Source organism: Harpia harpyja, chromosome 5 (genome assembly GCF_026419915.1).
Source record: "Harpia harpyja isolate bHarHar1 chromosome 5, bHarHar1 primary haplotype, whole genome shotgun sequence".
NCBI classification, from domain to species: Eukaryota; Metazoa; Chordata; class Aves; order Accipitriformes; family Accipitridae; genus Harpia; species Harpia harpyja.
The window spans coordinates 31,355,718-31,383,372 of NC_068944.1; the positions used below are offsets into that span (position 1 = coordinate 31,355,718).

At 42.9% G+C, this 27,655-nt stretch overlaps 1 protein-coding gene across 5 annotated transcripts in view; it reads right to left on the bottom strand.

Moving 5' to 3' along the window:
- Positions 1-436: 436 nt before the first annotated feature.
- The window catches only part of GAREM1 (GRB2 associated regulator of MAPK1 subtype 1), a 101,857-nt gene continuing 74,638 nt past the window's right edge, over positions 437-27,655 (bottom strand). For 3 of the 5 annotated variants that reach the window (XM_052787824.1, XM_052787826.1, XM_052787827.1), the window contains 4 exons: positions 23,048-23,178; positions 12,168-13,346; positions 6,868-7,034; positions 437-3,600 (listed from right to left, as the gene is read on the bottom strand). In XM_052787824.1, coding sequence (XP_052643784.1) covers positions 2,688-3,600; positions 6,868-7,034; positions 12,168-13,346; positions 23,048-23,178 — 2,390 coding nt within the window. In that variant the 3' untranslated portion in view covers positions 437-2,687. The remainder of the gene's footprint in view (positions 3,601-6,867; positions 7,035-12,167; positions 13,347-23,047; positions 23,179-27,655) is intronic. The other 2 variants (XM_052787825.1, XM_052787828.1) reach the window with 2 other exon arrangements.

Consider the following 27,655-nt stretch of genomic DNA (forward strand, 5'->3'; position numbering starts at 1 on the left):
TTAAGGTGATGGGTGGCTAAGGGCAAAAGAAAAGGTCAAATGCTAACATATTATGCATAAAAATAAGTAGGTAGTGCCAGGCCAGAACAAAACAACTGGAAGGACATCAATAGCAAGTTTGCAGTTAGAGGTTTTAGCTGTACTTTTGCACACAGGCTCTGCTTCTGAAATCATTGCACGTTTCTCGGCCTTCCAACAGGCCAGCTGTATTTTGGTCTATGCATATGTGATGTTAATGCAGCACACTCACGAATGCAAATTCCACCAGGCTGCTTGCAAGAAAAACCATTCCAAGCAGGTAAGCAGAGATAACAGAATAGGTCTCCTTCCTTAGCTGAAGAACACTATTTTCTCAGGGATGTCAATATCTTGGAGGCATTAGCAATATTTAATGTTAATATTACCAAGACTGCAATCTCCTCTTTTTTGAGAGAGAGAGAGAGAGAGAGAGATTTTACTTTTTTTACCTGGAATTAACAAGCCAAGCAAAACAGAGAAGTATCTGACATATAAAACTTGTCCCTTTCCAATTTGAACACTCATTTGACATAGTGAGTGTTAAAATGCAATTGATTTCAACTTGCATATGCCTACGAACACGCATACATATCTGAACAGTACTTGAATTTGATTTAGTCTTACTTGCAGCTAAAATATTTTAGGATGCTAATTAAAAAGCATCCGGAGGAAGCTATTGATCTGTTGCTAAAAGTCAATACATTAAGAAAAAGAGTAGGATTATGAAGTCTTGGGGTTCTTCTATTGGGATATTTTTTGGCTCCCTGCTTTCTAGTACCCACATCAATTGGGCTTTGCTCTCTGGTTGGGAACTGGTGGTTTGCATTATTGCAAGACAAATGATGCATCTTGGCTTTGGCATGGACATGACATGAAATTTGCCCAGGCAACAGAACACTCTATTTGCAAATAAATTCTTTTAAATGAGTCAATATGGTTGAGAAAACAGGCAAAATCAGCTTCCCATTTTGTATTTTCTCTTGATGCTCCCACTACGTGCCCTACAACAGAGAAAGAGACATTTTTTGTACTTCAAAAAGGTAAGAAAGGCAGGTGATGGTGTCACCCTGGCCAAGGCTCTGCTCAGCAGCAGGTGAAGGTGAAGCTGCTCCAGCATCCCTGGCTCTGACTACCTGAGGATCATGGGCACGCACACTTGCTGAGGATGGACACCGCAGACTGCTTCTTGAGGACCTCTACAAATCCTTGCATTCAGTACTACAAAGGTAGGGGATCCTGGGGTTATTTAGACCCATTTCGGAGAGCTCTGCCAACTACAAGAAATCAGCAACAGACTAGCAAAAGTTAATCCTATTCCTAGCCTTCTGAGCAGTTAAATTTGAAAGGTCTCCAGGGGCAGACGAATGCCCCCTTCCCGTCTCTGTGCTCCCTTTTGACTGCCACTTCCGTGTGACATCTATTGCAGTGACTTTTGCAGCTGGGCAACTGAATTAACACATCTTACGATGCTACAGTCCCTCCCACTTTGACACCCACATCCTCCTAGCCCACTGCAAACAAGACAGGTGAACTTAAAACATCACAAGCATTTCCCGTGGCATGGCCCAAAACCTCACTTGGCCCCTTCTTACCAGCGTGCCATGTGCTGTTTCTGTTCCCTCCCTCGCTAATGCTTTATTTCAAAGGCATCCTACAGGAGTACTATCGCCTTCCCACACAGATCCGACCGCAGGAATAGGATAGCACATCGAGCGCATTTTCAGATGATCGTAACAGCAGCAGAGGAAACATAAAGGGTTGCCTTTCGCCAGAGCAAGGCTATTGCAAGGGCTGTGCTAGCAGGCTACTGCGGCAGGCAGGATCTGCCGAGAGGAATCTGTGCACTGAGCTGTCTTTCCCATGAGAAAGCTGCATGACCAGAAGTCATGCTCCTTACTCCAGCCATCTGACTACAAAAGCAACTTTTGAAATCTACAGGTCATAAACTTTTAATTGGTCAGGGCAGAGTGGCTCAGTAGGAAAATCCCCCTTCTCCCTCCCTTCTGGGCAGTGAGCTAAGCAAGACTCTTGTTTTAAAAACATTTAACTCTTTTTGCTCAAAGTAACATGGAAAACATATCCACACTACAGGTAGTCAGGAAGATACTGTTAATAAAAATATGCTGCAAGAATAGTGTATTAGTGGCACTTCACAGCAATTCTTAACATTTTCAGATGTAGTGTCAAAACAATGTTTTTGTATATCCGAACATGCTTTTTGTTAACAGAAATGGAAGAAAGTCGCAGCATGTTGCCAAATATTAATTGAACAGAAATAATCCTGTAAGAAATACATTTTTTTTGCAGTTAACACAAAACTGTAAACTGGATCGGTGTGTGTCTTTCAGCATCAAATTGTTCAGTAATAAATACGACTAAGTCTTAAGAGACTACGGAGTAAAAGTTCCCTTAGTGTCCAGTTTTTAGCAGCTGTTGAACGTTCAGGGATGCACAAGGCACGCCTCTGCAGATTCTCTGTTTTATTATTGACATACCAAAAAAAAAAAAAAAAAAAAATCTGTTCACCACTCAAAAATGTTTATCTGCATAGTAAGAATTTTTCTACTACTATTTACAGGAAGGGCTTTTAGTGCAAAAAACAGGAAGTGATGTATTAGCTGAAGTGCATTGAGCACATCTCATACAGTTTCACTAATAACTAGTCGGCATCACATCTTGGGCCGCCAGCCATTAATGAACTGTAGTATTTTCTTAACCTGCAATTTGCTTAGCTTAAAGTCTTCTGACAGGATTTCTTCCGTAAGCTGAACCAGTAAATTGCCATCAATCTTCTCTGTAACAAAAAATGATATGACATCTTCTGACAGACCAATAAACCTCAGCGATTTAGATACTTCCTCTATGGAAAGTCCAGAAAGGTCTGTGGGTGGCTGCCAGGGAGAGCCATCCCCACAAGATCTTGGTGCTAACTGGAGGTGGAGGGGAGATGAGAAGGGATAAGACAAAGAGAACGTATCCTGCATGCCCTTTTTAATGAGATACTGATCTTCCAAGAGGTCTGGAGAACCAGTTTTCGACTCCTCCTCAGCACCATCTATTTTCAGTGGCAAGGGACACATGTCTGTAACTGTTTTCTCTTCACTTGACTTCGGTGCCCGAGGAGGTAAGGCAGGACACGAATGGCTCTGCTTTGCGCTGCTGACTCCCAGAGTTTTCTCATCAGTGCAGTCTAGAGAGTAACTTGCTGACTTTGGACAGCTAGAGATGGTGTTTGTGAACTCTGCTGGGGTCAGCGGGGAGCACCCCACTGGGAGCTCACACCCATCGAAGTCAAAAGTCAAAGGTGCTGGACAGTTTCTCTTTGGCGTACCTGGAGTCTTCTGTCTGGGATAACTGTAGCTCCTGCTTGGATCGAGCAGGAAATCACTCCTATTCAGGCTTTCAGCAGTTCCTGAAAAATGGTTTGGCCAAGATAACCTCGAAGGCAGAGCTTCAGTTGAGGGGCTTCCCAAAGGCATCGTGCTCTCAGGCTCTTTGGATTCGGTTTTCATCATGTTACAAGGGTAGCAGGAAACAGGTGTGCTCTCAGTTGGGTTTGTGTTGTCGCTCTCTGTGACACTGCTTAAGGAACAAAGCAGAAAGGATGTCGTTAGAACAAAAATTTTGGCATCTGAATAAATTCATAAATCATTTGACAGAGTCAGAGGGTAGCTGTCACAAGGAAAGAATCTTTTTTCCTCCGGCAGAACTTTTCAGATTTGAATTAACAACACATTTGAATAATGCATTGACAGTTCTTTTACTCCTTCTGCAAGCCTGACAAGATGCTGATATACCCAAAAGCCTCACATCTTGGTTCTTCAAGCTTGTAAAAAAGTAGATGTCTCAATTCAGTTCTGTGTCATCTCCCGAATACTCAGTTTTTCCACTGTCGAATTCCTGAGGGACACCACCTTGGAAAAGGAACAGCCTCACATACACTAGAAGATGTTCTAATCCTGTATATTTATATAACACAGATGTGTCATGGTATGCAAAAGCTCATAACAGGGGCAGGTCACCACTGCATCCAAGCTTGACTGACATAAGAGATGACCAAAAGCCCTTTTGGAGCCAACATTTTCATTTGTTATGGCACTTGCATGTGCACAGGATCTTTCCCCACCGGTCACTGGTGCAAAAAATGCACCAGTGCACAGTACAATAACACAGAATAAGTTACTACTTACTGCCAAAGGAAGAGTTTTACCCGGAAGGGTAAGCAGACCTAGCTGTATGTGTTGAAGTATGAGGCTTCAGCTTACCCCACAGTTAACTTGTTTGTGTGTCCATTTTCTTAAAAAGCTATGATGAGAAACACTTGCTTTTCAAAGGCACCTAAAGAAAGTCACCCTGGCCTACTTCCAGGTGTTAAACTAAGCTCAGCCTGTCCGAGGGAACTGATGGTTTATATTCAGATGTTCCCGAGAGACAGAGATGCCAACAAAACCACGCAATCTGTTATCAAAAGCAAATGTTGCCACTTTTATGCCACTTTCTAAAAGAAAGTTTGAAAGATTGGGCTGATCTTTGGAATTCTGGCCAATTAAGCCAGAACACTGGAAAAACAATTAGCAGGTTTATAAAATCCTTACTTAACACAACTGACAGAAACAAACAGTTGAAAAAATTGTTTTAATTACTCACCTCTCTCTCCTGGAAACTAACTACTCAAGAAAGAAACTCGGTAGTCATTCTGTGACTGCTCAGTGAAAACTGCTTGAAGAAGGCAGCAGCTTTCAAAAAACCAGCATAGTTTTGAATGGGTTAACATAAAATTCGTTCCCCGCGCACTTACAGTGGGTCAGAGAGGAAGCCAAGCTGGACTTGCCCAGCTCAAACACAAAGTGCAGATGCGTAAAAGCAGCTCTAATCTATATCACTGGAAAATTAGTTACAAAACTCAGCCCCAACAGATGCAGTTTCCCTCTGTCTAACCATCTCTTGGTCTCCACTCCATGCCCTCCAAACTTTTCTTTTTTCCTGTTTATGTCACTAATACAAGTCTGCCAGTTAAGCAGTTGGATGTTTACAATAGCAGAGATGGTTTTTTTTTTTCTCCCCCTCAGCAAGGATACAGTGTCAACTGGTCATTTCTGGCTGCTTAAAGACCAACTGGCATAAAGTATACAGTGCAAAGCATTTTTCACAAACCAGGCCATCAGGCTGCTCAATTCAGAGAAGACAGTCAGTGAGGCATTGTAAACAACTAACTGTACAGAGGAATTAAATGGATTGATCCTGTTTCTGTTCTCTAATTCAATATTAGAAATAGGAACATTTAATGATTTAAAAGATTAATGGAACTACTGAAAACTTATAAAGTAACATTTTTAAAGTGCTTCATATTCGTCCTCCACCAAAATTAACTCATTGAGACTCAGTGCCAAAGGATGCAAGAGAAACCTCACATACAGCTGAAGACAGGCATCAGGCATTTTTACAGGCAGATAAGGACAAATCATATTGGTTTTGTTTATGTTTAAAATATTGGCTGGAACCCTTCACGATCCAGAAAATAAGATCATTGATAAAAATGGCAAGACTTGAAAAGCAACTTCACCAGCAATCTGGTTACTCCACACGTTGCCAATCCTCTAGCAGCTTCCTCTGCAGCACTAGGTCAATTCTACCAAAATGGAGATATCTGGTCTGTACCCAAGATGGAGATGAATTTCATGCAAATATCATGAAGTTCAAGTCAAATAATACCACTTGCATTCCTGAGAAACTTCACTTCTCACTGTTTTCCTGGTTTCTCAGGAGGCAGATATATTCTTGGCTACAAAGAGAGAAAGCAGCATTTGGTGGGCCCTAAATGCTGGGAGGTCTTGTGCTCAGCCTCCTGTGGAGTAGACCTTGACAGAACTACCCAACAGGCTTTCATAAAAACAAATGAGCAGCCTTGATCTAGAATGATCATTGCCAGATACACTACACTAAGCTGCAAATGTGCAGTATAGCTTAGAAAGGCAATTCCAGCATAAGTTACTATACCCGTTGCATCTAGGCTGAAACAATTTCAGTGGTGTTTCAGATCAATTTGTAATATCCAGACAGGTAGTATCTTGTCATTGAAAAGATACCAAAAATAATGGCAACAAGACATTCAAGGCAAAAAGGAGGGGAGACTTCAAAAGGTGTATGCACTTTCTAAAGCCAAAGGAAGAACACGACATTGCTAGAAAAAGGTATGCAGCCACATAATTCAAAACTTCCTGTCAACTTTTGACTAGCCTGAGTGAATTTTCCAGTCTGTGGGTTAGGTTTGTGCTGAAGTGGGTTTGATGTGGAAGCTGTCTGGCCCCCTTCTGCTACACCTCACTTTGCACTAAGTGGTGTCTGCTGGCCTCTCTGTTCTCCATCATGCCCACCCCGTAGGTTCCCATATAGTTGGCACAACACATTTCTGGATTACCAGGCCCCTTTTGTGCCCCCACTTATCAGAGCTGGCTGCACTGCATGCATGTAGCACTGAAATCCCACCTGAAAACTAGCTTTGAGATGTTCTCGTTTGAAGATTTAAGCCTTTCAAGAATTATACAGAACTGTATGGGATTGTCCGTTTAGACAGCTGGTGCCACCTTACAGTGAGATTACCTATAGCAATATGTGCATGTATTTAATATAAGTTGCTACGTCCTATCTAGTAAAACATAGTTTCTGCTGGAGCTTTGCTTCCTCTTGAATCTTTAAAAATAACTTAACAGGTTAGCCCATTTCACAAAAAGTCAGCAACTCTGACACAGCACCATGCCTTTATAAACAAGCGCCTTGAAAAAAGAATACTGCTAAATTTAACTTTCTCAAAAAGTGCTAGCACGGGGCTCTCACAGCTCAAACACATACATGTTGTGCAGTCCTGAAGAGTAGTAGGACAGAGTAGGACTAGGAGAGCGGGTCTGCTGTCGTGCAGGTTTGACTGTACGAGGAGGGATGGAAGGGCTGGTGGACGACGGCTTTGAGCTCCGTGGTGGGACGGGGGGAGCATTCAGGAGCCTGCATTCCTCTTTTACCTGCACAAAAGAAGAACATCTAAGTAAGCAGTGAGAAAAGCTGGGCAACAGCACTCTCAACCAGATGAAACACATCTGGTTCTGCCTTATTCTGTGAACGGAAATAATTAAAAAGGGAGGAGAAGAGAAAAATGATGCTAAGTATATACATTTGCAACAGTATGTGGCTGTCACAAAGAAGTCCAAAAGAACGCCTTGCTACCAGTAGAGCTACTAGCAATCTTTTTTAGGGTGCTTTTCAGTAGTTTGATATCTCTCATTCAGAGAGTAGCAGTAATGAAACGATGTAAAAGAACCTTCCAGTAACATATAAAATCAGACAGGCTGTTCCAGATATTTTACATTTTGTAAGGAGCAATTCATTAGGCTTAAACTTCATTAGTGTTGTTTATTTAGATGTAATAAACCAAGCTTACGTAATAAAGAGATCTCAACAGACTTTGATGTTTCCTGACTTACTTCACCAGTGATAGTCATGCAGCTCTAAGATAATTCCCAGCCTTCCTGCTCCAGGAATAGTACATGTATCTCATATTTACCAGATGCTGGGATTCAAACCTGGAGCTTCAGTCCTTCTGTAGCTGCCAAAGCAGCCCAGGATAAGAATAACTACAAAACTTACAAGTTGAAAGGCGTGGGCAGAAGAGCCTGTTCAAATAACACACCCAGCCAATAGGTCTACTTTTTGCAGCCAACCAACTTTGCAGCTTAAAACACATGACTGTAGCACTGCTTATCTGAAATTTAGTTTGGTCTGCCTAGGTAGAAGCAAAATATCAGGATCCATCTCCATAGAAAAAATGATGGAATTAAGACCTTAATCTCATCAGTACATATTTGGGCGAGCAATTTCATTTAGTAGGGCTAGAGGTGAGCAAGGGTACTTAGAATTAGGCTGCCAGGCAGGATTTTTAAGGACTAAGCACCTCCCCCCGGGCAGGATGAGACCTCTATGTTCTTCTTGTCTGAAACAGTCTTAGATGCACCAGAAAAAGGAAATTCTCTTTGTGTTTGAAAGTTATAGTTTATTTTTAAATTTAACACCACTGCAGAACTAGAAGTTATCTTAGCAGTTCTGCAACACATAATCAGCAATTAAAGTGATTTAATTTATTTAAAAACAAAATAAATGTGGAACCTTTTGCAATCCACTTCAGTGCTTTCAAAATGCAACAACGCATTTAGTACTTTTGTGAAATGGAAAACTGGGGACTAGGACATTGTAGTACATTTTTTCCCTAATTCAAAACAAGTCAAAATTACAGGAAATGCCCAACAGCATAAAACACTGAAATAAATCTTGCTCTAAGGGTTCTTACTTGCTCTTTCAAGAAAAAAAAAAAAAGAATCAATTTTATTCATGTTTGTTATTGAACTCGGGCATAAAACTCTTCAACCATTTTAGTGCTGTGCCCCAAGGATGCCTAAGGACTTCACTTTTTTTTTTTTTTTCCTCCAAGTCAGACTAGGCAAAGTTAATACTGCATGCTACTGAATACATACCCATGGGGTTAGAGAGACCATTCAGGGGAGCTCTTGGAGCACAGCAGACGGTCAAGGGATTAAAGGGATTCTTTCCTGGGAAGACTGCTGGCATTCAAAGGTGCTGGCATAACAAACTATGCCAAGCTCCCTTGCTGACCTAGATTGCACACCAGAACAAGGCCGTAAATAATACCGGTTTGCAGTCCCATTTGGTCCCTGTCACAAGACCGTGATTACAGCTGCCAGACACAGCCCTCGGGAAACCCAGCAGAGGAATAAAAAGGAGAGATTTTTGCAGGTTAAATTGACAAGAGCAAGGGGAAACTTCAGAGGAGAGCTACCCCTCACTAGGTCCAAGCAAAGAGCAATGAAATAAATGCAGAAGAGGAGGGGAACAGCCACGGTGCCCCATGACGATCACCCCGATGGCTGCTGCTGTTACTAGGAAATACTCTTTCGCCCAGAAGCACTAGATGCCGCGTGGCTGCCAGATACACATAAAGTGCACTTGCACTGCATGTCCTGGGACTTTTATTTGTCACCGTCTGAGCCCTCCCATGCTCTAACACCCCTTCCCGTGACCCGGGGATGACGACGCCTTTCTGATGGCGTGAGGTGGATTTTAAGACCTCTGCTCCTTCTCCTTGGTGCCAGCCCAAGCCCCGCCAGCACCCCCTGGGCCCTGGGGTGTCGCTCCTGAATCTGGGGGTCGCGGTGACCACTTCCGAGGCCGCCTGGATAAAACCCACCCTGTCGCCGGCACGACCGCCAGCGTAACACAAAGCCGTTCAACGCTCCTTGCCGATGGGAGCCTGAACTTCCAGCACACTCCATCGGGGATGTGCTTTAAATCAATCAGGAAAACAGCCTCTGATTTTATGCAAATTAGTGTTTGGGGACTGAAGCAATTTCTAATTTACAGGCCTTAATTCAGAGATAATTTTTTTCCCCTCCCCTTCTGCCTTCATGCTACTTTGATTTTCTGAAAGGTATTTAGAAAATACAGATGATATATCAGAATGCTTCATCCTGCCAGAGAGAAGAAAACCAGAATAGCTTCTGAAATACCCAAATGTCCTTTTCTCTCCTGCAAACAGCTCCTGTACACACATTTTAAATTTAGTGCATGAAAAAATACAATTGCCAGCCAACCTTTATACAGAAATGCTATGGAGTATCATTCTAGAGAGAGTGATGACTAAACCGCATGTTCATCAGCAGCTCCAGAGATCGACTTATTCTATAAATACCCTACATGGAAACCATGCAAACATCTCCTCGGCCCCAGCCCACTGATGAATTCAGTAGGTCACCGATACTCATTCCAAAGCTGTTCCAGGAAGCCACAAAACTGAGTTTAAATTTTTATCATCTATGGAGATGTAGGGTTTTTATTTTATTTTTTATGGGGTTACACCCCCCGCCCACCTCTAAATGCAGGCTAATACCTTTAGCAGAAATTATTTCTCCTACATGGCTAGAAAGCAATACCAAAATTGCTGACAGCTCTCCCACATTACCTCAGTAATGTAAGACACACGTGACAAAATCGTACACTTTTCAAAACGACCTTAAAAGAGAACATACATATCTACCCCAAACGCCACCCTGCTGCCCCCAGAAGGGAGTTGCTATGCCACGAGGTTTCCCCAACTGTGAGGGTCCACACCGATGCTGTGCAGGTGCTCCACAGGCTCTCCCAGCATCCCATCGCCCACTCCTCAGGCATGACCTGGGGGGTGGGCACCCCCCGCCAGGAGGGCTGCCCTCACCCTGCTGTGGAGGCAGCCTTCCTCCCCCACTGCCCCCTCGCCCGCTCCCCGGCGCTGGCTCCGGCAGTCCTTTGACCCCATGCTGAAGCAGTTCAGCTCACAGAAATCAGCAGGAAACTAATCATTTTCCAGATCCAGACCTGGTTGCCTGCCCAGGCGCAGGAGTGCCAGAGCCAGCACAAAAGAGGAGCCAGGACCACGTGGCTGGGAAAGGAGGAGGAGGAGGAAGAGGAGGAGGAGGAGGAGGGTAGCTACCAGCCCCACGTTGGTTTACATCAGTGTAGGCTGCCAGGGAACCTCATCCGGATATGGTGCTGTTGGGCACTTGTCCAAAAGAGTCTGGACAAAGCATTGGTGCATACCTGACCTTGGAGGCAAGGAAGCACTCTCAGGTTCCTGCACTTAGACATTACAGGTAAACACTCTTTGCTAAGAAGACATAATGTCTTGACTTTCCTGTCTTTGCTGAAGCTGCTGTGACTGCTCTTTGGGGAAGTTTTGGTGATACGGTCAAAGGGCTGCAGTTGTGCATTTCGTGCCTGTGCTGGCATTCTCCTCCCCTCTCCTCGCTGCACCTCCCCAGCAGCTGCACAGCCTGGCCAGGGGGGTCCCCACGGCAATCCGCTGCAGGCTAACCCAGCACAAATAAATACAACTTAGCTTTCAACCAGACTGTGACCTGGCTCATGATGGAAAGGCTATGGCTACGGCCAACACTGCAGATGGCTGTTAGATGGCAACAGGAAAGGGATGGGATCACCATGGTTTGCTGCAGTTTGGTCTTAGTCTCAGCTTACTGTGCAGCCATGCTCTTGAAAATATCATTGGACTTGCAAATGGAACAGTATTTTCTTTATTTAAATTCCAGCAAAACCCCTGCAAAACTAGTTTGTTAAATTATAATATCTGTTGGGATTCACGTGACATATGTATCTATCATTTAAATTTTGCTAAAGATTCCTAGACACTCTTCCCTGAGGGAAGTTTTCTTTTGTTCCTTCATGTTTTTAAAAAAATAATGTTTAGGACTACGTCAAGAGACCATGTAACAGTTGGATTTCCCACCCAGTCCACAGAAGCTCCTGTTGGTGAAACATATTTGTATTTTTGCCTCTGAAGTCTCCATGACATTTCAGGTTTGGAGAAGTGATTTCTCCCATGAGTTTTCATTAGAAACCCTAGGAGAGGAAACATGCTCTGTTTAAAATTGAGTCCTCTAGAAGGCTCATTTATCAGCTCTGCACAGTTCCTATTTAAACATGTTTGCTTTCAATAAGCAGTACAGAGCGATTAGTTCAGGTCTAGTTCGATAAAGTTTCCTTGAGGTCAATGACACTTAATATCCTTCAAAATCTGCCATAGACTCGTAACAGAGAAGACGATCTCTCATTAACAAACACTTCAAATCCATAAAAATTCTAGCTGTTCTCCTTATCAGGGCCTGTTAACTGAAGATACACACACTAAGGTGATCCAAGGCAGTTCCAAGTGGGGTCATATCCCACAAACTTTGGCCACAGAAAATATGAGAAAACATGGAAGCCACGTGAAGAGATCATGTGGAAAGCCAGGGAAGGAAGGGACCTAGCAATTCTTAGACCTTGTTTGTGGGAGCAAAACCCCCCAATAAATATCATCTTAAAGTATCAGGATTAAGCTATTAGATCAGTTATATTAAATATACTCCGGTGGTTTTTAGGACATGACTTATGCTTTGTAGGAAACTAGTTGAAGTTGCGCATCTCACAAAGCCTCACCATTTCCTTGCCCTCCATGTGCCGCCCTGCCCTGCTCTGTCTTCCCTAAAAAAAATCCCCAAGCAAACTCTTCACCAGCTAAAAAAGAAACAAAACCAACAAAAATAACCCCGACTTACTGCTTCTGATTTGGGAGGCACTGGAGGTGGAGGTAGGGAAACATCTGAAGACTTTGTGGTTGCTCCGACAGTCGCAGGCATAGGAAGAGATGAGGTACCACACTTTGATCGGAAAGACCCTCTGTAGTTGTCACATTTGTTCTTCTCACTTAGTGAGCGAGTGAGAGGCTGGTCGCCAGCCTTTCCAGACCCTTGGTCCAACCACAGTTCTTCGTAAGGAAGTTCTGGTTTTGTAGGCAGAAACATCGGTTCTTCACTAACTTCAGGAAAAAGGTAATCGCTGCTACTGTCACCAGAATCCTGGTACTGAAGAGCATCGTGAGAGAACAGGGCCCACTCGTTACACAAGTCCCTGCAGCCGTGGAGGTTCACTTCACTATTCCCATGCAAGTTGTTTCCATAGACGCACACCGAAAGCCGGTGGAAGGACTGCGTAAGCTCGTCCCGTGCGTAGCTGAGGGAGTTTGGCATGTGGCTGTGCCCCGTGCATCGGCTCTTCTTTGGGCTCTTGCAGTCTTCGTTCCAGTCAGTTTTCACATCTCGCACGGCACGGGAATACTCATCTATGTCAAACTGTTCCTGGCATATATTAAACCAATGCTGGATGAGGGATTCGTGCCACAGCTCCCCCTTCACCAGACTGTCAGGTAGAGTAAATTTCGGAAGCGTCAAGTGCAAGGGAAAATGCATGGGAATAATTTTGTTGCCACGAAGCACACAACAAACCACCACAGTCTTGGTTTGAATGTTGACAAACTTGTACCTGTGCCCTTCACGGATAAAATGCAGGTCGTAAGGGTTTCTTGGTGTAGGACTCGGCACAGTCACGTTAACGGGCAGCCTGGTTTTTTCTACTATATTGCGAATCGTGTGCTCACCTTCTTGCATCTGCACCTCCAGGGGGCTGCGGGTGCTAAACTTGCCCTTACACTGGAAAGGGAGACTGATGCTTTCGTTGGTCCTGTGGTTCATGCAGATGAGGCAGGGCATTTTGCCTCTACCTAGCTTACTAATTGAATTAAGTTTCCCGATTTTTTTGAAGATGGTGTTGAGTCGTGACTTTTCCTTAGAAGATTTTGCATAAAGGATTTCTGCTTGCCCCATTAAAGTGAGCTCATCCCCGGTACTAAGGGTGATGTTGTAAACCTCGGTGTCTTCATTGCATTCACCTGAAGCCACCTGCAACATAATAATAAAAAATTTGTTTTTCCCCAACTGAAGATAATACTTCAAATCATATCAAATCTATTGAGACTGAACTTACAAGACTATATATTGGGAGAAACTAAACTAACTTTACTTGAACAGCTGAGTAGTCAAGTGCAAGATGTTTAACCTGAAGCTTGGCCAAGTAACCAAGTAACCTTTTTTTATTGTTCTGCACATTCCTGCATCTTACTTGAGGGGAAACAGCCACCTGAAACTGCCAAAGAAGGCATGAGAACAAACATAACCAGTTTTTAAAGAAAGGCCAAATCCACATATCCCAGCAATTCAAATAGCCACTTGTGTCATACAGCTATGACAGAGCATGTCTGGATTCTCTTGGGTATGTTTTTCCCACCCCCTTGTTTTTGCTGTTTGCTAGAACTTATTTGCCAGGCTCGCGAGTGAAGCAAACTTCTTTCACCATCTTCAGCTCCCAGAGGAGCAGAAAAGGTGATCTCATCATTATGGATGAAGCATATCCCTTTGGTATAATCTCTTCCAGGCTAGGGGGAATGACAGATAACATCTATTCCCTGAAGGAGAAGTCGAGAATATCGGTCTGTCCTATATGCCTAACTCCCCCTCTGCTTTGCTCGCCTAGTCATAGACTTTCTTCCTCATTTTTTGATCATAATTGCAATTTAAGAGATTAAACAACATATGCACAGCCATGTGTGTGCTTTTTCTAGTATGGAAATTGTACTGGAAAGAAAAAAAAAAAGGCAAAACAGATGTCTAAGGCTCATTTGTTCCTGAAGTTATTTCCTTAAGACTGGAATAACTCTTTATAGACAAGATTGCTCTGCTTCATATTCGAGTGGTTTAACGTGAAAAGCCCTTTTCAGGGACCTAACAGAACCCACCCAGCTCTTCCTCAGCAGCAGTGGATACCTATTTATAGAGAAAGGTGCATCAGATAAACACTACTGGCCTTATTATAGACCATTTGGAAATATTGAACATACTGAAAAATTGCAAATGAAAACATGTTAAAATTGCATATCCCTTCCTCACCTCCGCAACCCCTAAAGACTTCATAGAGCTGTGTGAAGTTCAAATTCCAGGCTTCAAATTCGGGTATCATCACAGAACAGCCACTGCATGAAATCACTGCTGTAATTCCAATTGGTTAATAACTGAGAAGTGCTGTGAATAACTCCTCCTCTTGTAAGACGTGATCTGCAACTCACCCGTATTTGTGAAGTTGTGATTATCTTCTGCAAGCCTTTCAGAGCAAACACACAGGCAGCTCAGCCGAGGTGTGCCGCCTTAGCACTTCAGTCTCAGGGCTTCCGGAGAGGAAGTCATTCAAGCCCTGAATTATCTAAACAAACACTAACTGGTCTAATCCAGGAAACTACTAGGATTTATGGTACGTAATACTCATTCACAGTTCACACCACTGGCCAGACTGTATTTTGAAACGTCATGACATGAAAGGAAAGCACTCAGGTTTTTTGCTGGTAACACCGGTGTGACGCTCATTGCTGGTTTCTCCTCCAAACCGCCACAGAGCGCTGCTTTTGAGCTGCAGCCATGTAGCCCTGCCTGTGGTGGAGCTGATAAGGGCTGAGGACGCACAGGGCTCTCTGCATGTACCGTTCAATTCCCCCCTTCTCTTTCTGAGGGCATGTTCTGTAAGAATATCGGTTTCTAGCATTGTCAAGTCCCCACAAATGGCTTCTTTGGACAACGTGAGCTATGCTGTCAGATATTTTAACTCAAGACGGTATGGTTACAGCTTTTTCTTGCTTCCTGCAGGACACCGGCCGGAGCGAGGGAGGTGTCACAGCCTACGGCTGTGGGAGCTCCTGCTTGGCCAACTTGCAGTTCCCTGGTGATTCACAAACAAACAAGCCACTGTAGAAGGAAACAGCGGGTCAGATGTGAAACCACAGAGGTAACTAACTGGCCAAACTTGACAACGAAGGTCTCACAAAGCAGCTGCTTATTAATGGCATCCATTTCAACCAGCCAAATAGCAAATGGAGTTTTAGATTCAACAGGCATGTTTAAAGACAAAATTATTCTCAGTTAAAAAATTTGGAAAATATTCTCTCTTTTTTTTTTTTTTTTTTAAACATAGTCACAGGATAATAATAGGCAAAATAAGGCTGAATTTCACTGTGCTGGAACAAAAGAAAAATCACGCCATGGTTCTAGTTTGGCACTCTGAGAAAAATACTGTTCTGCACTCTTCCTTCTGAAAAAAAATATAAGATATCAGCTGCTGTCCAAAACTGTAATAAAAAAAAGCAAAAAGTGAAATTGAAAGTCTAAGACTGCACAACTTTATCCCTATCCATTAAACCCTACTATGGTGAAGTTAAGGCTGCTGGTACACCTCAGCAGGCTAAATATATTTTAAAATTTAAATTCTGAAAGTCAAGAAAGGTAACTCCCCTCTTCTCGTGTTAGGTTAATTCATTCATTACCACATGGTAGTTAACATCTGTAAAGCATACATGGTGGGTAAATATGTGTTCCAGGACATTAGCAACAAATATATCTCTCATTCATCCCATATGTAGCAACCACTCTAAAATAATCTAGAAACTCATGCACAGATATCTGTATGTTTTTGTTTCCCAGATTACGTAGCTAAATGAACTTTACTTTGCCCGTGTAGCAATGACCTACGAAAATCAAACTTGCTGTCTTGTTCACTCAAACATTTCACTTTATCAATGGCCACAAAACTTATGAAAACATCAACAAATAGGGCCGTGGACTTTAGCACAGGACATCAGGTGAGGTCTGTAGAATCCTCCAGGTTGGTCAGGACCCCCAGAATAATCTAGTCCAACGTGGTCCTCAAAGCAGGTGTAGTTACAGCAGGGTGCTCAGGGTCATGTCCAGTTAAAATTTTTAGTTTCTCTGAAGATGGACAATCCACATATTCTCTGGGCAACCTCTTTCTGTGTTCAACCACCCTCATTAAATTTTTTTTTTTTTCTTTTACTAGAGCAGAATTATCATGTTCCAACTCATGTCTGCTGCCTGTCCTCCAACTGGGCACCTCAGATGAGTCTGTCGGTCGTCTTTATACCCTCCCACTAGGTCCCCTCAGCCCTCTCGAGGCTGGACAAACCCAGTTCTCCCTGCCTCTCCTAACAGGTAGTTTGCTACAGCCCCCTGACCGTCTCGGTATACTGGACTTGCTCCCACATGTCAATGTCTGTCTTCCTTGTATTAGTGTGCTGTTGGAAAAAAGGCATTTCCCAAACTGGAAGCAATATCCCAGCTGTAGCATCACAAGCACCAAATGGTGGGGAATAATCACCAACCTCAGCCAGCTGGCTACACTCTTGCTAATTCTGCCTGATATGTTGTTGGCCACCTTTGCCACACCACCACTACTGTCTACCAGGTACCCCTCAGACTTTTTCCACAGAGCCACTTTCTAGCCTGTCAGCTTGTTGCAGGGCTTATGGCATCCCAGGTGCTGGGCTTTGCACTTCGCAGGGCTCCCATCAGCCCGGGAATCAGTCAAGGACAGCAGCTCCTCAGAACAGATTTCATTCACACCAAACGGTATGCTTAAAGACAACACGACCTGGGAGAAAGTACATATCAGAAATTATTCCTAAAAGGCAGAATGGGTAACACCACACCAGACTCAGCTCCCTCTACCCTCTAAGCTTCCAGCATTGACCCAACAGGATTTGCACCTGCAAGCACCCCTACGCTCCTTCACACCCCCGCTGAGAGGATGCCCCATGCACCCCCAGCTTCCCGCTACGAAATCACTAGCGGGGTGTAGCAGAGCCCTACGCTATTTCAGATGCTTGGAACTTCTAGTGGCACGTCCCAGCCCATGCATGTGACGTGGCATATCACTGGTATATGACGGAGAGAAGACAGCAGTGCACGATCTCAGAGCAGCAGAATTAAGGTAGTCCAGAACACAGACTGATGCAGAAATAATGATATATTTTTATGGCAAACTGTTAGAATCTCCTCATAATTCTGGAAAACAGGTAATGCCACAGAAGGCAGAAAGCACCTGAGAAGCCTTCATTCAGCTGCATAACACACCCGGGAGGGCTGATTCCAGTCCCAGCATGGCTCCACTTCATCCCACACTTTCAGCTCACTTCCCCCCTGCTGCTTTGCCCACACTGGAGCAATGCTCTTGCCTCCTTTGGGACTTCTGTCAGGTTCGGTTTTGAACCTTCAGGTGTGAAGGCCTTGCAACTGGTAGGAAGCTGAGACCAGCTGAAGGAAGCGGGGGAAGGAAGGTAGGACAATACATTTTTCTCAAACATCTCCATACTGGGACTGTGCCCTCATGTTTTAATTTTTTGTGTGCCCCCTCCTCACATCTTTTATTTAAAACAGAAATTATTCACTAGACAATTCCAGTACAGCAACTTGCAGCAGTAACCACCAAACCTCCAGTTGCTGTCATTACCTGATAAGCACAAAGTCTCCTCCAGTTATTAAACTACTAGCCTTGGGAGCATTCTGAAATAACTCCTTCTCCAAACACATTTATCTTCATGGCTGCTCTCTCTCTCTCTGTTTCACACATTATAACAACAAAGCTTTATGCATTATAACAATGACTCCTACAGTTTTATTTCCCCCTCGCCCCTCTTTTGACCTTCCCAGCCAGTTTTCACGTTCTGTTAATAGGTGAGAATAATCAGTGCTCCCTGCTCTGTGGAAGAGGCAGTGCTTGTCACACTATACTCCAAAGCCATCTAGAAGCTGAAATTGAACAACTCCTAATGCAGAGAACCAGAACCTACTCCATGCTGTACTCGCCCTCCACCTCCCTACTGCCAGATGTTGATCCATATTAACTGTTCACTATTGATGCCAGGATGCTGACCAGAAAGGTTACTGGCTTACAGACATCTTATCAAACACATTGCAAAACAGCAGTGGGTTAAGTCACTATAATATTTTAAGAGTCCCGCAATTCAATAACAATTCAGAAGCCAATTACACCTACTGCAGAAGACAGGCATCAGGAAAGTGATGAATGATTATTTAGGAAACATGTTCTTCTGGGAAAGCTCAAGTACATTGTTTCTTTTGCTTAATGAAAGGTTAACTTAGAAAAATAGATTTTGATAACACCTGAGTCAATATCCTGTCTTGGACTCCAACTGTTCCAATTTGTTATAGTTTGAAGTAGAAGTCTTTAATCACTTGGACACATATGAACTCCTTATAAAAATGATTTGTAGCCTCATATCGCTTGTTATACCTGCTAGATCTTATTAGAGTAATGCAAGCATTGCATTCACAGTAAAAATTCACAGCTAGGATTTCTTTTGGTAGAGCTCTTTTTAACTCTGAGGCCTCTGATTCATAGTTACTGCATACAGTTTTTACTATTAATCCCAAGGGACCTATTAGAGCACTTTTTAAAAAAAAATTATCTTATTTTTTACAGGTGTCCCAAAACAAATAAAGATTATTTTAATATAAAACAAACAGTCTTCAAAAGAGCTATTAGCAGACCCCCCCCTTTTCAAAGAAGTTGACTTAATTCAGTGAGACAGCATCCCATTTCTATTTTATAAACCTCTGTCTCCCAAGACAGAATCAGCAAGTGCAACTCTTCATGTTAGTATACACGCATTTCCCTCTCAGCTGAGAGGGACCTTGCCCTGATTGCTACATTAAAAGCTAGCTTCAATGCTGTTTAAGGATGTCTCAAATAAATCAAAGTGTTCAAAAAATGACACAAAATGTGACTGGTAATACCGCAGAGCTCCAACATGAAGCGCCTCTTCACGTGGCATGTCAGCAAGGCCAGCTCATGAGGCCACTGTGAGGCAATGGTGCTCACTGTCCAGGCTCCTTCCAGAGCAGAAATCCTCTAACAGGTACTCAATGTAGGCACGAAGCAGCAGGTCTGCTTCTCTCTCACTCAAGCCATGCACCAGACGCTGGAGGAAAGAGGCAGCCACAGCAGTGCACTGCCAATGCGAGACACGGAGGGGCCACAGCCTCTGTGTACTGGGGACAGAGGGGGAAGAGAAGAAGAAAAACCTTCTTGGAGCCGAGGCTTGCAGCCTCATAAAGCTGGCATCAAGCCACAAAGGCAATGAGGGGACTAAAACACTAATTCTCAAGGTGAAGTACTATGAATTGCCTGGAAATTTGGAGCTAAAACCTACACACTAACTGATTTCAAGAAAGCTGCTATTGCAGCATTTAAAAATGCCAGTGTAGGTTATAACCCTCTATATATGTGCTTTTTAAAAACTCAGGGCAAGTTTATCAGAGCCAGTAGAATTGCCATCAAACCACGAGATCAATTTTGCTTAACTGTACTGCATTAACATTTGTCAAAAAAAAAAAAAAGGCAAAGTTTTCACTATAGACTTATTTTTGCGAAAATGCACACCGTATGGCCCAATACAGTTAAGCCACTGTGAAAAGAGGATTACGTTAAAAAAAAAAAACAATTCAGGTATCAAAAGTTCACACCAGTCAAACAATGTCTTTGATAGGAAAGAAAAGAATTATTATGGGGCTAATTAACTAACCAGCCTCTCCATCCTGGAAAGGCTCTGCAAACAGCTTCATAGCCTCTCCAGGGAGACCGAGTGGTATCTTCAGGACAAAAATGATATCCTGGAAGATGTGAAGGGTCCTGCAACACTAAGTGGGCTGGTTTTTAGAGTGCAGGAATTCATGGCTTGTCTAATGTTGAATCTATCAGACAATACTGTTGCTTTTTAAGAGAACTTTTTGTGAATTGTCCTCAGTATGCCGTGGGTCTTTTTGTTCCTGGTTTTGTTTTTAAGTCTTAATGGAAATAGCTTCCTGGGTATTTGTACAGACTGCCAGCTGTATGGGACCAGAGCAGTTCACTGCAGAAATCTATTGCTGTTGCTTCAGCAGAAGCTAGGGCCCTGGGGTAGCTCAACTTCCTTAATATTTTTCTTCCTAGCATAGAGAATCAAAAAAACCCTAATCTTTGTAGTGTAATGCTGTTACATAAACAAAATTCTCTGCAATTATGCACTGAATATTAATACAAAAAAGGTTATCACCTATCTGGTCAGTGAAGAAAAGACAGAATGCCTCTAATTTTCAATTAGGAACAGATTAAATACCTATTGACTGAGTGAAATTGGCTTATCCCCAGAACACTCTAAATTGCTGCACCTGTAGATGCTGCAGGCCACTGGGTACCTGAGGTAACCGATTGGGTATCTGAGCACAGTATTGATATGTACGTACATCCAAAGAAGTTACCAGAAGTAGTTTTAGCCATTACAAAAGTTTGGTTTAATCTAAAATTTTTGTTTGCTATTCTGTGAACAGTGACTCCACCTTCCACTCCCATGCTTGATGGCATGTGTTACAGCCCTCCTTCAAACACCCAGCAGGTCCCAAACCCCCTGCCTCAGTGCACTGCCCAGAAAGCCTGCCTAGCTGCAAAACCATGGGGGAGGAAGGAAGGGACACCCATCTCCCCTGCCTCCCCCAGGATAAGGTGGCTTATTTTTCCCTTTAACAACTAATACATGGAGTCAAAATAAAGTAACCCCCTTGGAGAAGATCCCACAGTGCATCACAGAGAGAAGGCAGTTCACTGAACAGCAGTGCTAGCTGTAAAATCCTGCTGGAGCAGCAAAGGATTTACATGGAGGAGCAAGGTTCGCACCAAGTTGAACCATAACCATGGCATATTGGCACATGCAGGCAGACCTCAATGAGCACAGACAAAACCATGCAGTGACTGTCTAGTGGCACCTTGTAACTCTACAGGTTCTTTCTTCAAAAATTATCCATGAAAGACTTGAGTGTTTGGAACAAGAAAGAATTCCCAGACTTCAAAGTTCTTCCTCATCTTAAATGCTTCATCAGTTATTTTAGGCAATTTTTTTTTTCTTTTTATATCAGATTAAATTCAGAAGAGAACATCAGGAGGTAGCTAAACAGGCACACTGCATTGGACAGAAATCAACCCTACTTAGTATTCTTCCCTTTCCTCTAATCAGTTTGACAGGATCTCCCCTATATTAAAATTTTAGCGTACATAATTCTCTTGCATATAAAGGGTTATTAAACACTTTAATAAATCCTGTTAAGTTCATTTATTTTTTGGAAGATGATAACCTTGGAATAGACTTCTGTGAAACTGGAAAAACTGCCAAGAGAAATACTGTCAAGATAACTGTGTAACTAGGTTAAACCTGGATTATTATTACTGTTATTTACATTAAGGAGTATCACTATAATACCTTTTAAAAATGGATTTGATATATAACAGTAAGCTATGCTTATTTCTCAGTTTGCTAAATATGACAGAGTTTTAAGAACACTCATATTAAACTCAAGATATAACATTTTACATTTAAACAACCCTGCAGACGAATACTTTTCTCCCTATAAAAATCAAAGCTGCACATTTTACTGTGCCACTCTCTCGATTTGGTCATTGATCAGCTGAGAAATAATGGCACAGCACTGGATAAGGTCATCAGTCCCAAGGTAAGACTGATTTTCCTGGGTAGAAATGAAATTTTCTTGTTGCCTTGATTTGCCTAAGTAAGTCCTAAACATACAAAAGTGTTCCAACTTTCTCATGTAGCCTACATTCACGAAAGGCTCTCTTTTATGGAGAGCATAGATGAAAACAACCTACTGCCTTGAAAGCCATGAGTCTGTGTCCCTAAATGAATTAGCTGATGAGCTTTCGCATTTACAGCAGTCTGCAGCAATCCTGTTTCACACCTATAAAAACTGCAGACTGGCTGGTGTCCCCCAACTCTAACAGTGCAAGAAAGAGAAAGGTTTCTTCACTAAAAGGTTGTTATACAAACCCCACCTCCCTGTACATGGGACCAGGACACTCTATACTGGTTTTGCACGAGCAGTATCAACCAGTTTCCCCTGCAGGGTACACAACGTGGATCCGCGCCATTGCATCCCAGCTCTAGAATGCTCTTCTACCAGTCTTAGGTGGCGTATCAACTGAAGCAAACCAGACGAGCCCAAAGACCCCTCTGCTCTGTTGGCAGAGCCGACCTACCTTGTGCAGTGTCACACATATAAGTAGGACAAGGAAGAACAAGTTCTGTCTTCACTGTTTCATGCCACTGCACTGCAGTGTGTTTGGTGATAGCAAGCCCTCTTACACTCATGGATGCCATTGCTGACCCTTTGATGAGCCCAAGAGGCATGCACATGCAAACACACACACACAGAGAACAAGTGTGTCTTTTGGGGTTTTTTTTGTTTTATTCACAATGCTATTTAGCCGCAGTAATTTTGAGACAAGCAACCGCATCATTTCACCCTGCGTGCTCCCTGAGAATAAGGCTTTCTGGACAGGGATTTGAGCAGCTGCTGCTTAGAAGAGAATAAAATTCAGACTGCTGGAGGGGGAGGAGAAAAGGGGCAACAAACAACATTTGTTTAAAATCTGGCAGGAGCATCCTAATTAGACAAATTATTGGATGGATCATCAGGACTGCTCTCCAAAGTGACATCGGACAGGAGAGCCCTTAGAGGACATGTTGATTTAAGACTGCAAAAATGATCCCAAAGAGCACCATCACTGAATACAGAACACTACAGGCTTTTTTTCTCAAAAAATCACACTTCCCACACAGCATCATTGCTCACTTGCCATGTATATAAAGGTTGTAACAGTTAATCACTTAAACAGGGATAAATATTTATTCAGGGTCTACCTTAACGTTGAATGTTATTTCCTCCATGACGTAAACTCGTTCAGGAAATGCTTTAGCCACCTCCTCCACACTGTTAAAATACTGCACTGGCTCCTTAATATCTCGGTCTTGTTCCAGCAGCTTAAACTGCCCTGAAAACAGATGATAAACAGAAGAGTTGTAAGATATTTATATTGGACAACTGTCACTGTGGCAACTGCTGGCTCAACTTATTCACCATTTTGCTCAGTCAATTTTTCCGGTTATTAGCAGCCAAACAAGAAGATGAAAGATTGCAGAGAGTCTTCCGAACCTGCTGTGAAAGACACCCCATTTCACCAGTTCAGAACAAAAAGAACATGTGGGAGCTGAAGTTTAATTTAAAAAGATCGTTTTATCACATGCTCTCTAGAAATAGTAAATAACTATGGAGGCATTTGTGTTTGTGTACGTAATTCAGTATAATAGTATCTGTACAGATAGCATTTTTTGGCCCTTAGTATCAAAAGTTTTACAGAAAGAAAACACACCCATTACTATAAAACCCCAAAACAACAAACATAAGGGTTTTGGTTTTGTTTTTAGCATCATCAAACAGCTATTAAAAAATGCTAGGCTAAAACCCTTTTCCCCCTAGGCTTCCCTAAGAGTGGAATAGGACCTAACTTTCCTTAATCATAAATTAAGCCCTTTGAGAACTTTAGCTAACATAAGAAATTAAACCATACACGTTTAAAACCTTTTTGAAGGTGATCGCCTTCAGAAGAGCATTAGAAAGAAGTGTTTCTTGCTGACTTTACCTCCCTCCAGCATGAAAACCTTGGCTATTTTCTAAGTCTTGTAAAAGGCAAGAACTAACACGGAGGCAGCTGCCCCGGGCAGACCTGCCAGGGACAGCCACGTACATCAACCACCTCTCTGCACTACAAGCACAAAGTTTAAAAGCTTTCTTTTATAAACACAGCGATAATGAAAGCTTAGATGGGCACATTTGCTGCTTGTATGACTTAAACTTAAATCAGTGGAGCAATCTTCCTAAATTTAGAAACACTAACTACTACTAAGTTAAAGGCTGGTCTCAGCCAGGGAATAGCACGGCAAGACTTGATGTAAGAAGCCACTCCAGAAAACGAGAAAAAGGCTGAGTAAAATCAGTGGTTAGTGCATCTCCTTTAAATCATATTTTAAAATTAGCAATGCACGCAGCCACTAGATTTTTGTTCCCAAACAGTGCTCAACCTCATTAAAATACATCCAACACATCAGTATGTCAGCCACCTACAGAAATATTTTCTCACTCCTTCGGCATTTTTGTGCACAACACCCTGCTGCCCCTATACATCCCATCAGACTTGAAACTTTTGTGACATGTTCGGAGAATTCACCCACACTAAACTATTTCAGGCCACCTAGCAGCAGAGGAGGAAAGGAATGCAAGCTCAGCAAGTCCTGACACCCCATGAGAAAGACCTGTCCCACCACCCTGCCAGGTGTGTGCACACACGTGTACACACACACACACACCAAGAGAGGTGCGAGACCAAGAGGCTCAGCTCCTCCACCGAACCCCCACAACCCTGCTGACAGAGGCACACTCTTCTTTTCATCAGTATGCTTGAGTGCTGTGGTTGTAAGCCTAAGTATCAACTTACAAGACAGAAGACTTCCTTTTATTCCCTTCCATACATTTTGTCTTTCTAAGTGACCTCAGTAACTGGGAAGTATTATCAGCAGGGTAACTAAAGATGGTGGTACTTCCCAATGCAAGACCATATTTTGCAAATGTTTAATAAGCTTCACCACACTTCAAAAATCAGTTGCCTTGGAGCTTTCCTAACTTCATGTCTGCTTCAGGACACGCTATTATTGGAAGTTCTGCCAAAACAATTCAGGTACTTCAAAGACCAACACTGGAGTAGAAGCAGCAGGACCTTTGGTCTGACCTGCTGAAGCCATTCCCATATATTACAGCAACGTAGTTGACTACAGGAATGGCTTCTCCAGGTCAGACCAAAGGTCTGCCTCGTGCAGCATTCTGCCTTAGACAGGAGCAAATGACAGCTGTGTAAGGAGGACTTTAAGCACATTTAGCAATACCACCCAGACTCTCCTCCACACCTCTAGGAGGAACTCATGGCTCAAGGATGCCCAGAGCAGGGAAGAGGTATCTTTGGGCTTAGTAGCTCCAGAGGTTTACTTCCCTGTAAATTTGTTTAATTGCTTACTGAAGGTATCTAAAACTTTCGTTGTAGACATACCCTCTATCTTGAAAAATTCTGGCAACCTCTTCTTCCACAGACTTTACAGTAGCTCCAGGATTAAGAGTAGAAATTTTAGGAGTGACTAAGCTACGCCTGGCAGACACTATGGGTAGCTACAGGAAACCTGACAGCAGACAAGCATTTGGAAAAACGTTTCACATACTCTATAGAAACATGCCAGGATCCTAAAGCTGAATTTGTCAGCCTGCCTGCTCTGAGCGCCTTTCAGTGCAAAGTGATAGAGGGGCCAGGCAGCCGGCACCTCCAGGCTCAGGGAATCTGGACAATTAGCAGGGAGATGCTCACAGTTGACTGACACTGGAAAGCGTGTTGTGACTGATGCCCAAGGCTCAGACAGGAAGAGATGAAGAGGGGAGAACTGTGCTTTTTAATCCCCAGTCCACCACACAGACCATGTAAGTCCTGGTTTCAGGATTTCCGTGTCAGCCACAGCCTAACCAAGAGGAAGGTGCATTCCCCAGCTCCACAGGTCCTTCCCCCTGCGGGCAGCCTGCTTTCCTGCAAAGGAAATTCAGGGGCAGGGGGGAGCTGAGTGAAGTCAGACCTCCTCCTACGTGGAGTCAGGATGTGCCAGGACATCATGCAGCAGCAGAGACTGAGTTGCACCAGGGAGCACCTGACAGCACAGAAAAACTACTACTCTAGAGCGTAGAGCCAATGACCATATTTCACAGATAGTCACCAAAGGCAAGATGTTCTTAAATTTTACAGAAGTTGTCACACAGTGTTGGTTCACCATGAGCTGGCCTGAGGCTGTTCCTCTCTCCTGCTTACTTCTCAATTGCTGTCCTCTTTGACTACCGACACAGCCACCTGGATGCAACTCTAATTGATTGCCCAAGTTGGGATCCAGGGGTCTGATTTGCAGGATTCCCAGCTGTGGTTACTATTAGAGGCAAGCTGTGATTACAATTTATAATGGCATTTCATACTTTCAAGTTCCACAAAGAAAAAAACCCAAAACCACAGCAAGTTTGAGTCACTTCAGACAGATCTAAGTCCAGTGGGGTTACTTCTGATTTAACACTCCCCCCTTATGTACAGAATGGAGTTGAATACGATACTGCATGGAAGCTACATAGTGTTTTGAAACTGTGAGATACTGCAGTGATAAAATCTTGCTAGTTCACAAAGAAATTGAGAACTCTCACTTCAGAGCGGGAATTGAGTTGGGCACAGTAACAAAGCAGGAATTCACATGAACAAGGAAGGAAAACAACATACTGAATAATAATACATTATATGAACAATACTCATCCAGCACTTTGAATGAGACAGTGGTCTTTAATTCTAGGTTCTCTAGTTACTTTGTTTGGAAGCATAATAATACTATTTTACTATGACTGCTACATATTTAACAACAGATAGTCTGGTGGCAAGAAAAAGCCAGTTACCCATTGCAATCCAAACTTCTACAGAAAAGTCCCAAATTCCTCAGCACAGAACAAATGCTTTAGGCTGTGTGCAACTGGGATGGAGCTTTGCTTCGGTACAAAGAGATGCTCAGAACCGTCTATGTCGCTATCTGTGCCATCCTCCCCTTCCTTCAGCTGAGCCGTGCAAACACAAAGCTGTCTGTGCCTTCGCTGCTAATAAGCAGCAGTTCATGAGGAGGTTGACTACAGAGGAGTACATACAGATCCCAAAGCATACAATAGAAGGGCAGCGTTAATCTCCTCCTGTTATGAAATCAAGAAGTATGCTGTGCATGGAAGCTGTCAGGGCTAGATGTTAAAATGCCTCTCCTTTGGAAAAGATGGTTTATAACTGGAGATTTTCTATAGATGTTTTTTTAAAATTTATTTCTTCATTGAAAAAGACAGACCTTTTTTTACAGGAAGGAGAGAAAGAAGGGCTGAAGAGGGGCCTGCAATACACATTTGAGCCAGATGTCAACTAACTAACTAATGGGGAGGAAGGAGACAATTTCTTATTATGTTTCTCCCTGGTCTCTATTCAAGCTGCCATAAAAAAGACAGCATGGCTGAAATACAAGTTAAATGGACGTAAGTCTGGCTTGACTGCAAGTTAAAGTGGAATTTTATTACACTTCACAAGAGGCACGACTTCATTGGGAGACTTTACAAAACTGACATCAAGCTTAAACAAATCACAAGGCAATTTAACTGTGTGTTAATTAGGAGTTCAACAAAAAATTAAAGAAAATCTAAAGCTAAAACTATACTGTTATAGAAGTTCGCCCCTCTCTTACTAGCACTAAAAGAATAATGAAGTGTTTCTCTAGTAAATCATTACGGGTTCAGAAAGATCAAAGATTTGTAATACCTACACGGTCCACTGGGCAGGTGTAGTTACTCCTTTGCAGCCAAATGCAAGGGAGTAATGA